General features: G+C 44.3%; 1 protein-coding gene across 1 annotated transcript in view; it reads left to right on the top strand.

Annotated features, from left to right (window-relative positions):
* Positions 1 to 15,084, top strand: part of LOC130291895 (G-protein coupled receptor 143-like) — a 190,717-nt gene that overhangs the window by 68,616 nt on the left and 107,017 nt on the right. Inside the window, exon 4 of the mRNA XM_056541328.1 lies at positions 14,594 to 14,688. Coding sequence (XP_056397303.1) covers positions 14,594 to 14,688 — 95 coding nt within the window. The remainder of the gene's footprint in view (positions 1 to 14,593; positions 14,689 to 15,084) is intronic.

Here is a 15,084-nt window from a genome sequence, read left to right on the forward strand (position 1 = left end):
GATGTCCATTGTACCGGGAAAATATACACAGTGAAGCATCAGCATTCAAGAATAATAAACTGTGATGTCCCTACAGGGTTGTTATACACAGTGACATCAAATTACAGGATGAAGCACAGTGATGTCACAGACTACAGAATGTACAACTGTACGTATGATAAAGATGGCGGGATGCTATCGAAACGTCACACATACATGGGGGAATTAAAAACTTTGTTTTTGCACCTTATCTGGGAGTACCCCTGGATCTTTAGTTTTGTAGATAGATAGATAGATGATACATATTAGATAGATGATAGATAGATAGATAATAGATATGAGATAGCTAGATACATACATAAATAGATAGATGGATATAGATATGATATATAGATGGATAGATGATAGATAGATCAGTGTTTCCCCAACTAGGGGGGCCTCCAGCTGTTGCAAAACTACAACTCCCAGTATGCTCATAAAGCCAAAGGAATGCTGGGAGTTGTAGTCTTGCAACAGCTGGAGGCCCCCTGGTTGGGAAACACTGAACTACCTCCCACTGTCTCCCGAACTTCAACTTTCCCCCTCTCCCCCAAGCAAGTTACTTACTTTAAAAGGGCAGCATCAGCAGTGGGCACTGAGCAGGTAAGTCTTCCATACTGGTGGTGTCCGGGCCTGTATACACACAGCGGGCCTGCTCCACAAGGTCCAGCATACAGGGGAGTGAGAGGGGGAGGAGCTTCATACAGGGGAGTGAGAGAGGGGGAGGAGCTTCCTGTCTGCTCTTCCCAGTCTGCATAGCGCGGCCCCTGCATGGTGACAGGGCTGCTGGCTGAAGATTTAATTAAAAAAAGGATGCCGGAGTAGATGGCTCCGGGGGGCGTCGGGTGCAGCGGGCTACTGGTGAACTAGCTGTACCCCCCTGATGGCCATGAGAGCTGCTAGTAACCTACTGCTGCTAGGGGGGGCCGTGGCCCCCTCTGGCCCCCCCCCCCCAGAGACGCCACTGGCTGCAGGGGTGGTTGAACGCAGCGTCCATCCGGGTGCTGTCTAACTTGCTGTGGTCGGGGAGTATGCGGTGGTATGTGGCCTAATGCTCGCCTCTGGGGCCGGACCTGGAGAGGGCAGCGGGCCCCCTCTCACGCTGGGCCCCTGTGCAGCTGAACCGGCTGCACAGGCGATATGTCCGCCCCTGGGAAGATAAGATTTTAAAACATATAATCCTGCTTTTCTCCCAAAAGTTGTATCCAATTTTCATAGGTCTCAGGACATATTTCTTCCCTCTTTTTGTGCCAGCCCCAAAAATAGTAAAGAATTCCATAAAATGGATGTTAGGAGAGTGGTCTTACACTATCTAGAGACCACTAGATCCTGGAGAAAAGATTCTAACCGCTTCGTTCAGTATCAAGGACCAAATAGAGGGAAGAAGGCATCTAAGAACTCAATCTCCAGATGGTTTAAAGGGGTATTCCGGGAAATGTTTTTTTTGACTATGCTACAGGGGCTTTAAAGTTAGTGTAGTTCATAATATAGTCTTTACATGTGCGCGTGTGACGGTTTTCTCACAATTCTTATGTGATTTTTTTTCACCCCAATATTTTTAACAGCATACAAAATGACGGCTGTCTCAGATTTTTCCCAGCTTGCAATGCGGTCGAGACCTGACTCACTAGTCAGCTGATGATAGGGAGCCTGTCTGCTTCAATGGGTGGAGAGAGCAATCTGCAAGTAATGCAACAGCTGGAGGCACTCTGACTTAAAACCACAGGTCTGCAGCTCATTTGTTTTAATGGGTGGGGTAGCTGATGTGTGGGAAGGAGGAAAATGGTATCATGGGATTTGTAGGCAAACAAGAAAACAGGAAATAAAGTTCAGAGAAGGCTAGCCACAGTGTTATGGTAATCTCACAGCATAGCCATTTAGTCCAAGACAAGTGCAGATCCTTCCTAAGCATGTCCATTACTGTCTGCCAGGTACGTACTAAAATCACCTTATGCTGGATAACCCCCTTTTAAGTCTGCAATCAGTCATATACTTCTGCGGGTCAAGAGGTTCCAGTAGGCATCAAAGCGCATTCCACTAGGGCTGTTTCGGTCTCTTGGGCCGAGAGAGCTTCGGCCTCTCTAGAACAGATAAGCAGAGCAGCAACATGGTCCTCTCCGCACATCACCTTCAAGCATTACAAGCTGGACGTGGCCTCTTCTCAGGACCTTGGTTTTGGCCAAAAGGTGCTGCAGGCTGTGGTCCCTTCCTAAATCTACACTTATCTGGTATGTCTCATGTGGTGCTGTCGTGACTGCACAAAGTGAAATGTAGGAATTATGACTTGCCGATAATTCAGTTTTCATGAGTCCATCACAACAGCACCTATTTTTTCCCCCACCCTTATATTATATGTATATTTTAAAATCTGCTCTCTTAGTAATTTATAAATACTGAGGGAGTATGGAGGGAGGGGCCTTTTTAACCTCTATTGTGCTTCCTGTTCCTATGCAGATGGGGGCAATCTCGTGGTGCTGTCGTGATGGACTCATGAAAACCGAATTTTCGGTAAGTCCTAATTCCTACTTTTCCTTTGCCTCCCCCACTACTTCACCTGCCAGTAACACTTTGCAATGAGAACAGTCCCGTACGCTTTTCTGGCGCAAACTTTTTAGCATTGGCATGCAATTTTTCTTGGACACAATTCAGACTAGGGGGGGAGGACTTGCAGCTTTATGGCTAAAGCACACACCGGTGTCCTGTTTGTGATGCCAAAGCTTTGTGGTGAGCCATGGGGGTGCAATAAGGTTTATGGGGCAGATGGTTTTAACCCCTAAATGTTTGACTCTAGGGTGTGTTTTTCCTGGTAACCACCCGGGTAGCACCGCTATCCCTAGTTTAAGCAGGGTAATAATAGTCCAAGACCATGTTAGGGTTAACGGTAGCTTTACTGAGGTAGACAGATGGTAACAGTCTTTACAGCTAGGCCAGGATCCTAAAGAGGTGGCAAATAACAGAGGGGGGGGGGGGGGACCTTGCAGCTTGCTGGGACTTGCAGTGACTTGACAGACTTTAGGACAGACTTTAGACTGACTATAATAGACTAGACTTGACTAAAGTCATCTGTCTGCTGTCACTATATTCACTTACTGACATGTGGCTGTAGGTTAGGCTTGAGGCTTTCAGGTGTGCTGGACACTGGCTCTGAGACATCTGGACTGAACTTGACCTAAGCAAAAAATGAATCGCAAGAGCAAAAGAGGCCGATTGCAGCTCCTCCCTTCCTTATAAAGCTGGGCTGAGCAAGGAGCCCATAGGTCAAGCTGCAGGTCACCTGGTGCTCTCTGGGTAACAAACATATGAATTGAACATGTGACAACAGTATCATGTGACTAACTCAAAGGTCCTTTTATACAGAATACATATAATACTATGGGGGAGACGCTTAGTACTGTACGGGACCACATCCCATACTGGGACATCACATTTTTATCAGGCCCATCTTCAGAATTGACTTTGTAATTCTTAATGCAGAGGATTTCAGTGTGGGGACAGCACCCAATAACAACTGTTGCTGCATGCTACTAAAGGGATTTGCCCTATAATTGAAATTGAGGTGTCTTATAAAGATTTCAAGTATTTAGGCTGTGTTAGACAGTTTGATGATCATCAGAGGCCACTCTACCATTAGGCGAGCTAGGCGGCCACCTAAGGCCTCGCAATTAAGGGGTGCCTTGCAGCCCCCCCCCCCCCAGCCAGGTGTACAGTTAGTGGCAATGCATAAAACGTATGCATCACCACTCTGTAGTGTCGCTAGGGCCAGCCAGTCCGGGATGCATTTAACGAAGAATCTATAGTTAAATGTTACCATTGGCTCCTTCGCCCTTGTCAATCACTATTGTGGCTGTGCTTAATATGCAGACGGCCACAAGATGCCAAGCATCTCTCTCTGTGCTCCGAAGCACAAGTGACCACAGAGCAGAGAAGACAGGACAAGAGAGGATGGGCAAGAGCCTTGAGTGTGCCTCTTGTTTGTGGGCTTTCGTTTTCTAATTTACTTATTTTATTTTGAGGGCTGTTAGTAATAGCAGCTCCCCTCCTCTAGTAGTCTCCACAACAGCACCCTGAAATTGCCTCTGCCTGATTTGGACAGGAAAAAGAGGTTAAGACCCTCTCCGTGTGTGTGTGTGCAGACTTCCTACACAGTAGATGGGGGAGTCAATGTGAGAAGCTCCGCTATTGTAATTGGTAATAAGATTATATCTGAATTTATGCTCCGTTCTCACCTCAATATTTTCTGTCCTCTGCTTTGTTACCAAATCTGTGGGTTTTTTTTCCGCTTGCTTTTTTTTATACACATCGCCCAGAAGGGGGTTATGGGTAACCCTTCTCATGGAATTGTGCTCTAAGGATAGAAGGTACTGTCCCTAAGGCACCCCCTTAAGCCAGCAGGGGGGATAATGGGCACTATCACAATGTAGAAAACTGTTGACATCTACTGATTTGAAAAAACTATATGTCCAGTATTCTCTCAATTTGGTTATTAGTCTACTCCAGTGGAAGTTTCAAATAGATTCCAACTAGAGATGAGCGAACTTACAGTAAATTTGATTCGTCACGAATTTCTCGGCTCGGCAGTTGATGACTTTTCCTGCGTAAATTAGTTCAGCCTTCAGGTGCTCCGGTGGGCTGAACTAATTTATGCAGGAAAAGTCATAAACTGCCGAGCCGAGAAGTTCGTGACAAACCGAATTTACTGTAAGTTCGCTCATCTCGAATTCCAACATCTAATCACGAATCCTTTTGGATTCATAAGTTGGTTGCTTAAACGCCTCATGGCTTGAGACTATAGAAAACGCCTGTTTTATTCTGTACTTAGTGTAGTTAAGTTTCAGGTGCCAATATATCCCCACATATATGTATGTATATGTAGCTTGGGGGTGTAGGGTAGGTAGTGTGTAGCTGTGCAGTGATGACAGCGTGTTGGATTAACCCTTAACTGTCGTGACGCCAGGCTGAGGGTTCCTCTCTGTATATATGTCCTACCGCCACCCGTCCCAGGAACGATGGGGAGGAATAAAGGATTGTCCACAACCGGAGTTGGAACTCCCATGGAAAATTACATAGGTGATTCATGCCCTTTATGGATTAAAACCAGACTCTGTATCAACTAACATTCCTAAATGGTTTGGAATAACGTGCTTTAGCACCCTTTAGGCTTCACATTTAGATCCCCCCCTTTAGGCAGCACATAGTTAGAGCCCCCTTTAGGCAGCACATAGTGGGATTTGAACCCAAGGCCTCTGAGCCACCATGCTACCCTTAGCATACATCTAATATGCACGGTTGCTAAAATGGACAGAGATGTCAGCAGAGAGTACCAGAAAAATTAGGCATGTACACAGGGGTCAAAAATATGGTATTGTTGCAGCCGCAGCTGTAGCAGCGCCCAGAGAAATTGCGGCAGCATAAAAAGTGCAGCACCAGAGGCCAGAAAAATTAGGCATGTACACATGGCTGAAAAATAAGAACAAGCGCATATCCAAGAGTCCAGAGGACTCTCTAAAATGCAGGATGGAGAAACGGACAAATTATTTTCTAAATAACATTTTTCATCAAATAAAGAGTTCATCCCTCTCTATTTTATTTTTGAAAATTTGAGTTTAAAAATCGCACGCAACAAGCGTTCCTTGGTGTAATGGTTAGTACTTTGAAAATTCAAGTTTAAATTATCCTAAAGTCCAGAAGACTCTATATAATGCAGCACGGTGGTGCGGTGTGACTCTCCGCTTTGAGGCAAGTCAATCCCAAGATGGCGTGACACTGCCGTATCCGGGATGTGGAATAGCACCTGGGGAGCTGGGGGGGGGGGGGGGGGGTTGCCGGTGATGTGGACCAAGACACAGCAGTGGAAGAGGACTCGGCCAAGGAGGTTATGGTAGAGGAGGTGGCAGCAGGCCTGCCTGCAAGTCGTGGCGGTGTCACCGACTCCTCTGCATAGCCACGCATTCCATGCTTGGCAGCCGTCACCAGGTTTACCCAATGCGCAGTGTAGGTGATATACCTGCCCTGACCATGCTTTGCAGAGCAGGTATCAGTGGTCAGATGGACCCTTGCCCCTACACTGTGTGCCAGACATGCCATAATTTCCTTTTGCACAATGGAGTAAAGGTTGGGGATTGCCTTTTGTGCAAAAAAAAAATTCGGACGGGTACCTTCCACTGCAGTGTCCCAATGGCTACAAATTTTTTAAAGGCCTCAGACTCCACCAGCTTGTATGGTAAAAGCTGAGAGGCTAGCAGTTCCGACAAGCCAGCTGTCACACCTCAGACTAGGGCGTGACTTTGAGACATTGTCTTCTTGCGCTCAAACATCTCCTTGACAGACACCTGACACTGGGCAGATGAGCAGGAACTGCTCAAGGCAAGAGACGGAGAGGTGGATGGTTGAGAGGGGGCAAGGAGGGCAGCAGTGGTTGACCTGGCTGAAGATGCTGGACCAGGAGGATGGCGGCTTTGACTTTGTGTGTTGTCAGAGGCAGACACACAAAAAAAATGCCACACTGCTGAGCTCTGCGATGACTACATTCTGGTGGTGGCAACAGCATGCGTTGATTGGCGTCCCGTCTGGCTGACCCTCTGGTGCCGATGCATGCTGTCTGACTGTGCCACTAGCTCCTTGCGACGACCTCCCCCCTGCTTCCAACTCATATCCTCCTCCTCCTCTGTCTCCCCATCTGAACTTTCCCCCTCTTCTTCTCTTTTAGCGGGCATCCATGGACACATCCTCATAATCAACACCTTCACCGCTATCGGACACCTCAAGAAAGGAAGCAGCAGCGGGTACAACATAATCCTCATCACACCGTATGTCCATGTGTGTAATGCTGCCAGACTGAGACATATACCTGTTAACTACATCCTCTGGCAATAATGGTTGCGCATCACTCATGTCTTCAAACTGATGTGTAAATAACTCCCCTGACGGATCAAGTAAAGTTGCTGTGGTGCTAGTGTTGGTGGCGGCAGGCAGGCAAGTGGTAGCATGAGAGGTGCCCGAAGCTAAGCTAGAGGAGGAGAAGGATGGTGCGTCAAGGTTCCAAGCGGAAGCTGTAGTAGATTGGGTGTCTTGTGATAGCCAGTCAACTAAGTCCTCAGAACTTTGGGGGTTCAGGGTACGTGGCCTCTGAACACTGGCCATTCCTCTGCGGGGTAGCCTTCCTCTGCCTGTCATTTTTTTGGTTAAATTTGCACAACTGTCACACCTAATGTGATTTGCCCTAGTGTGACAATGAGCAAAAAGCTTGCCAGTGGAGTTCCCCTTTAAGCAGTGGTCCCCAACCAGGGTGCCTCAGCTGTTGTAAAACATGCGGACTGATATATTTCAGCCCTTTGAATACTGTAGTATTTAGTTACTTGAAGGAACTTAAATTTGATTCTGGATTTCCCCTTTTAACCAGCAGTTTCCTCCCAACCAGGGTGCCTCCAGCTGTTGCCAGACACACGGACTGATATCTTTCAGCCCTAAAAAGGGCTTTTTTGGGTGCTGTCCTTAAAGCAGATTTTACACTAGTGCTTTAGGAATAAACTGGACCCTGAATACACCACCTAGCAGCAACCTAGCTATCGCTTTCCCTATACAGCAGGAGCAGTTTCTCTGACCCTCCACGTCCTAAGCCTGCAGCATGCATCTTATATAGAGTTGACTGCACCTCCTCCGCAAAGGTTTGTGCTGACTTATAGTTCACATAATTCCTCTCTAATCCTCCAGGGAGTGCAGAATTTAATAAAATTAGGGGCAGTTGTAAAAATTCCCCAGGAGCAATACAAGCAGGGTCATTATTCACACTTTTTTTTTTTGGGTGAGGAAACCAAATGGCAAGTACAGGACAATAATAAATTTAAAACCCCTGAACAGATGTGTCAAATACAGAAAATTCAAGATGGACAGTGGAAATCGGCAGTGGCACTTACAAAGAAAGATACGGTAATGGCGACAATAGACTTAAGTCTCCTACCATCTTCCGATTTGCAGACAATCTCAGGAACTCAGAGGGGACAGGGTCCATCACTACCAGTTAGCCGGTGTGCCCTTCAGGCTTTCCTCAGCACCCCCCCTCCCCCCCAATTCAATCCCTGGATGATATACTGGTGGTGGCGGACTCTGTTCCCCTATTACTAAGTAGCATTCAGAGAACCATCCAGATTATTCAAGACTTGGGGTGGATCCTGAATTTAAAAAAAATCTGATCTCTCACTCAGCACAAGAAAACTATTTCTAGGGGTTCTTCTGAATTCAGAAATTCAGCAATCCTTTCTTCCTTTCTCCCTTAAGTAAAGAGTACAGAGTCAGGATCTAGTTTCTTTTGTGCCAAGAAGATCAGCTCTATCCGGCCTGCAATTCAGGGGAGGTGGGGTCCAGTTCTCTCAGAAATCCTCAAATTTAAGGAAGCTTCTAGCTAATTGGCTCTTCAACACCTAGAATCATCATGCAGGAGCAAGCACATTCTCTGACAACACAACAGCAGTATCCTTAATCCGCCATCGGGGGCCCCAGACAGTCTCCTCCAGTCGGTAGCAGGGAAGCTATTCTCTTGGGCAGAAGGTATAGTTCTATCCATCTCAGCAGTGCATCTAAAGGGAATATGGAATCTTCAAACAGACTTTTTCAGCAGACAGATCTTAGATTCAGGAGATTGGGCATCCAGCATGATCATAAAGAAAAGGGGTATTCCTCAAGTGGACTTTTATTATTATTTTTTTTTTATTCAACCCCCCCCCCCCCCCAAAAAAAAAAAAAGCAACAGATGCCCTGTCTCAAAGATAGTCCTTCAGCTCAGGGTATGTCCTCTCTCCTATTTCTTTAATTCCTAAAGTATTACAGAAGCTGAGACAAGAACAGTATCCTGATTGCTCCTTTTTGGCCCAAGAGAGGATGGTTTTCTCTGCTACAGTCCATTAGCCTGGACAAAACTAAGATTTCCTGCTCACCGTGACCTACTCTAACTGGGACCTGTATTCCACAAGCAGATCCTAAACCTCAATCTGTCAGCATGGATTCTGAGGTTCCTGTTAAAAAAAAAAATAATTTCAGATAGTTACACACACTATTTTGGCAAGTTGTAAGCCTTCTGTTTCTAGTCTGTACACTAAGGTGTGGAAAAAATATGCCTCTTGGTGTGGGTTGTCTTTGTTTGTTTTTATATTAAAAAAATGTTTTCTCTTGATTTCTCCTGATATCACAAGAATCCTTGACTTCCTTCAGGATGGGTTTGATTTGGGACTTTACCAGGAAGGGTCCAGGTCTCTGCTTTGGGTGCCCTTTATCAAATTGAATTAGGTGAGAATAATTGGATTTCTAGGTTTATTAAAGCAACGGACAGGTTAAGACCTAAAAGTACTTTCCCTCCTTGGAACCTACAGTAAATTTTTTTTTTTTTTTTTTTTTTTGGCTCTATACAGTTCACCCTTTTGAACTTTTTTAAATTCCATCACCATTGAGTATCTAACCATTAATAGCCTTTCTAGTAGCCATCACTTCAGCCGCAGAGTAGGCAAAAACTCAGGCTCTCTATTCAACAACCTTACTTTAGATGATAAATTATTTTCAGATTAGAGACCAATTTTATTCCTAAGGTATCTTCTTCCTTCCATAGATCTCAGGATATTGTTCCTCCTTTTTTGTGCTCATCCAAATAATGAACAAGAAAGATCGCTCAGTTTTTTTGATGTCAGACAAGCTGTCCTTGTCTCTATATAGAGGAAAACCGCTCTTGGAGAAAAGAGAATCTTTTTCTCCAGTTTGCAGGCAATAATAGGAGCAAGAAAGCCTCCAAAAGATCTGTAGCTAGATGAATACAACTATCCATTTCTGAATCTCTTATTCTGCTAGCAGTAAAACTCCTCACTTGGAGCAGTATCCTCCTCATGGGCAGAGAGAGCTTCGGCCTCAGTAGAACAAATCTGCCAAGCTGCTACTTTGAAAAGTTTACATACCTTTTCCAGACATTATAGACTTGACGTTATGGCAGACAAGTACATGGCATTTGGACGCATGGTCTTGGGTGCTGTAGTCCTTTCCTAATTATTCTTTGGTACTTTTCTCAGGGTGCTGTCATGAGTAGAGAGGGTGACTTACACTCACTGATGATTTGATTGGTAGGAAGTCTCCACGACAGCACCCATACATCCCACCCATATATAATATATCATTTTATTTTTATTTCATTTTTTTTTTAATCAAGGGAGCTGTTTATTACTGCCTAAAGGGGGTTACTAAAGGTAGCTGCTATTTACTACCTTAATGAGTTACTGCTATTACTACTTTAAATGGGTTTAAAGAGGGCTGCCATTACTACATAAAGGGGGGGGGGGGGGTTACTATTACTACCTAAAGGGGAACTGCTTTCACTACTACCTAAAGGGGGCTGGTGCTATTGTTACTATAGCTGCTGCTACTACTACTATCTAAAGCGAGCTGATACTGACACTACTACCTAAAGGGGACTGCTGTTACTACTGCCTGTTGCTATTACTACCTGCCTAAAAAGGTAGGCTGCTACTACCTACAGTAAGTAACTCCTACTTTATACGGGGCTACCACTGCCTACAAGGAGTAACTATGTAGAAGGGGGCCTACCTACACCTGGCACCTACCTACTTGGGGTGGGGGGGGGGGAACTATGAAGGGGCCTGTCTACCTAATGGAGTGACCTAACTACCCTATGGGGATGACCTACCTACTCTTCCCACAACTTTTGTTTTTTTTTAACTGCTGTGTTTTTTTTTTTGTTTTGTTTTTTTTAACCAATGAGGTGATTTTTATAATAACTATATGGAAATCTAGATGTGTGAAGAGTAAAATGTTTGTCTGGGAGGTTCTGTGTGATGAGTTGTGGCTTAGAGAAGTTGTATTGTCTGACCCAGATGGATAAGAAAAAGTGAATAACTCCAATCAGAGAAGACGGCACCTAATGTGACTGATCACTAGTATGGTCTGTAGAGCTTGGTCATCACTCTGTGTATAGTGATTTTTATTCAGTATCAGTATGGTGGTATTATCCAGTTACTATATGGTGATTATGGTAGTGGTCATGATGTCATGCAATTATTTGTTCTTTTGTAAGTGGTGGTTTCGGTCTTTGTACAGTGATTTTAATAGTATATTGGTCCCTGCAGTAGTAATACTGTATGTCATCCAGGTGTGGAGGTATTGTTTTTTTAAATCCCAACCCTTAAAAAAAACAACAAAAAAAAACCTGCGTGTTCCCCGGATTAGCTTTCATACATACAATATATGCACTGCTATTCTCTTGCATTCACAGGCATGCGGGAGGGGTGGGGTCGGTTGCTTGTGTGGCAGGGGGCACATGATCGTGTTTCGCCTAAAGCCTTAAAGTCTAGAGCAGACTCTGGGGATGTCATCCTTTAGGTCACAGGAAGTTGGCTAACCAAGGATGGACCACATCCTCTGACAAATTAAGCATTCTAATGTTAAGTGGGTCTCACTGGTGGGCCCATATTCCAGTTACAGTAAGGAAATGCAGGGATGCAGCTCTTCTGGAATAAAACAGATGGAGCTGTAGGACTAGTTGTAATGTCCCACGGTGTCTGGACCTGCTGTACTACCTATCTGTTTGGCTTTAGGCCAAACTTGACAATGGAGCATAAGGTTTTTCCTGGTTTTCACACTGTACCCTGCTCCAGAATGCAGAGGCTGGACTTGAGCTCCAGGGGAGAAACCAGGCAGCTACTGCACAAGTGGTTTCTGCTAAGTGGCAGCTGGTCAGGCAGGCCATTTCCCCCAGTGCTAAGCACTAGAATGCAGGGAAGTGGGGCGAGCTGACACTAGTTAAGATTAGTGCAGCAAACAAAGCCTGATAAAGCATAGCTGACTTAGTGTATAGCTGAGCTGAAGTGGTTAAACAGCAGAGCTGAGGAGCTCAGATGCAGCCAGGCAGAGGCATTGTCAACAATCAACAATCTAGTTTTGCATTAGGAGTATAAAAGTATAGAATGATCAGGCAGTCGGGTAACAGGCTTGGTCAGGAATGCAGGATCACAAGAGACCAAATAGACTACTTTTCTGTGAAGATAAACATTACTCAGGCACCAATAGACTCCCATATGGGTTGTGCCTGACAGGAATCATGGATCCTTACAGTGACAGCCCTTCCATACGTGCGGCCCCTACAGGGTGCACCACAAACTGTAGCCACCTGTGAGAGTACAGAGGAGTAAGTCTGGTGCCTGCCTGAAAGGGGTACTCCGTCCCTAGACATATTATCCCCTATCCAAAGGAAAATCTGTGTGATGATGTGGTGATACAGGGGCTGGAGCACCATGCCATCACGTCCCACCCCCTTAATACAAGTCTATGGGAGTGGACGTGGTGGTCATCATGCCCCTCCCATAGACTTCCTTTAAAGGGCAGGGCATAATGTCAGGAGGGGCCGGAGCCGTGACGTCATAGTGCACCGGCCCCTGTATCGCCCCGCCATCGTGCAGAGATTTTCCTCTGTGCTGTAATGACTGCATGGTGCTGCCACTGAGAATGCTGGGGTCCCAAGCGGCAGGACCCCCACAATCAGACATCTTATCCCCGATCCCTTGGATAGGGGATATGTCAAGGGGCGGAGTAGCCCTTTAAGGAAAGAGAACAGAGGGTGTTGCTTGGCAAAGGTAGGCAGTAGGATGCACTGCACCCAACCATCAAAATTACACTAGTGATGGGAGTATGCATGATATGGTCAAAGAAAAATGTGGACTGCTTCTTTAACAAAATGCTAATTAAATAAAGAAATATTTTAATCAAACCTGTTTGGTGTGACCAAATACAATTTTGGCATTTACAGCATGTTTTGTGGTTTGCCTACAGATTTATGAAGTGCTTCTGTTTGGGTTTTTCCACATTTAGTATGGAGACTGACAAAGCAGCTCAAATCTGAAAAGGGGGTGGATCCTTTTTTTAAATTTTTTTTTTTTTTTTTTTCATGTCACTAGATATTTACTAAGGTTTTCCTACAGTTGTGGTGCAAATTGTCTCGGCTACTTTGCTGAAAGCTGACCAATTATAAAGTGGTAAGTTTTCAGGGAAAGCCACGCAAATTCACTAACCAAAGAGTAACCAAGGTAAATCGGACTGACTATAAAAGAAAAACCCTAATGCATAGGACTTTTGAAGACCCAATTTTTTTAATTTTTTTAATTTATAAATCTGGGCCTAAATATATTTTGAAGTGTAATTATTGAAAAAACTTGAGCATTTTATGGTTGAATTGTTTAATACACTGTATGCATACGCTTATGGTTTAACTCTGTATTATCATATTTTGAAAGTCTATACAGCCAAAAATCCCGGCATCTCTTATTACATATTCCTTTAAATGAGTAAAAATCTGTTGGCTTACTTGAAGTAGTTTTTGGGCAAACAGCTTGGCCCCTTTACTGTAATTTGGCACCTAAGGGTACAGGATAGGCACCAACTGTGAAAACTGGCTGTTATCTCTGGTTCAAACATGGGAAGCCACAAATTGCAATTTGATAAACAGAATGTTTGACACACAAGGGTGCCTGTAGTGCTATATTATGTGGTAGGTTAAAAATATTATTTATTTTTTTTTATATATACACTTTAGGTGCTCTCTAAGGCTACTTTCACACTATGGTTCATAAATCCATTATAAAACATCCGTTATATATGTACGTTAAATCAGTATAGAATTGAATATAACGGATGAATAAAACGATTATAACGGATGAATAGATTTCTAATGTCCGTTAAACGGATAAATGTTTATCCGTTATTATCCGTTAATACCTTAACGTCCGTTATATTCACCTATGTTTGACCTCTCCATACCTGCACTACCTCCTGGAGGGGGGGGGGGGGGGTGCAGGAGGGTGCACTACTCTGCCTCCTGGAGGGGGGGGGGGGGGATGCAGGAGGGTGCACTACTCTGCCTCCTGGAGGGGGGGTGTGCAGGAGGGTGCACTACTCTGGTTCTTGGGCTATTAATAGAGCGCTGTTGAAGTGCTATCAGGCGGATGGCGGCGGATGAATACGGATACCCAGAACAGACTCCTACTGCTGTCTGACCAGGAAGTAGAGGGGGTGTGACAGGGGGGGTGTGAGCACTACTCAACTTTCCCATGTGACTCCAGGAGTGTGAAGTGTCTACTGAGCATGCTCATTAGCACTAACAGACGTTAAATTAACGGACAATAACGGGTGTAGTTTGTAACGTCCGTTGCGCCATAGGCTTCAATGTAAATAACGGACGTTCAATGATCCGTTAATCTATAAACGGAAAAAATACTGCATGTCCGTTCTATAATTCAGTTGTAACTAACGGACGTTAGTTTAACAGAACAAAAAAGGTACAAACGGAAGATTAAAAAATTCCATAGACTTTAATGGGATTTAATAATGGAAGTTTAAGGATCCGTTATAAAAGACTTTATAACGGAATTTCATAACTGATCTTTAAACGGAAGAACTTTATAGTGTGAAAGCAGCCTAAGCTGATGAATTGCTGAGCTGTTCTTCTGACAGAATTGATTGTCCATACACAATGGCACCTCTTCCTTCTGGCTGTAATGATGACTTTCTTTTTCTAATGTCCTTGAACCTACAGACATGGATTCATTATTTCTGTTCAGTGTTATTTTGGGCATTTCTCTGTTATTCCTTGGAGGTGGATCAATTCTTCAGACCAATCCCCTCAAAAAGGTAAGGGTAAAGTAAAATTTTAGCTCTCTACAGTTTGAGCTGAAATAGAAAACACCCCGTGTGTAAAAAAAAAAAAAAAAAAAAAAAAAAAAAAAAAAAAAAAAAAAATTGAAGCTTGCAGTTACTTCCAGAATGCCAGCTTACACTTGGCTGTGATGATTTGGGATGCTTGGGAATCCATTACAATGAAGTGGGTTTCTACCAGGAAGTTGCTTAAATTTACTAAAAAGTTACTCATTTTACTAATTTGATATGGTTAAAGGGAATCTGTCAGATGCATTTGCTGCTAAGAGCAGCAGACACTGTTGGATATATGTAGGATATCAAGGTTTTATTTTCCTGAAGCTGATGGTGGCTGCCAAATTTTTAAAATCTTATGTCCCAGCCAATTGTCAA

Source organism: Hyla sarda, chromosome 9, assembly GCF_029499605.1.
Source record: "Hyla sarda isolate aHylSar1 chromosome 9, aHylSar1.hap1, whole genome shotgun sequence".
In the NCBI taxonomy this organism is placed as follows: domain Eukaryota; kingdom Metazoa; phylum Chordata; class Amphibia; order Anura; family Hylidae; genus Hyla; species Hyla sarda.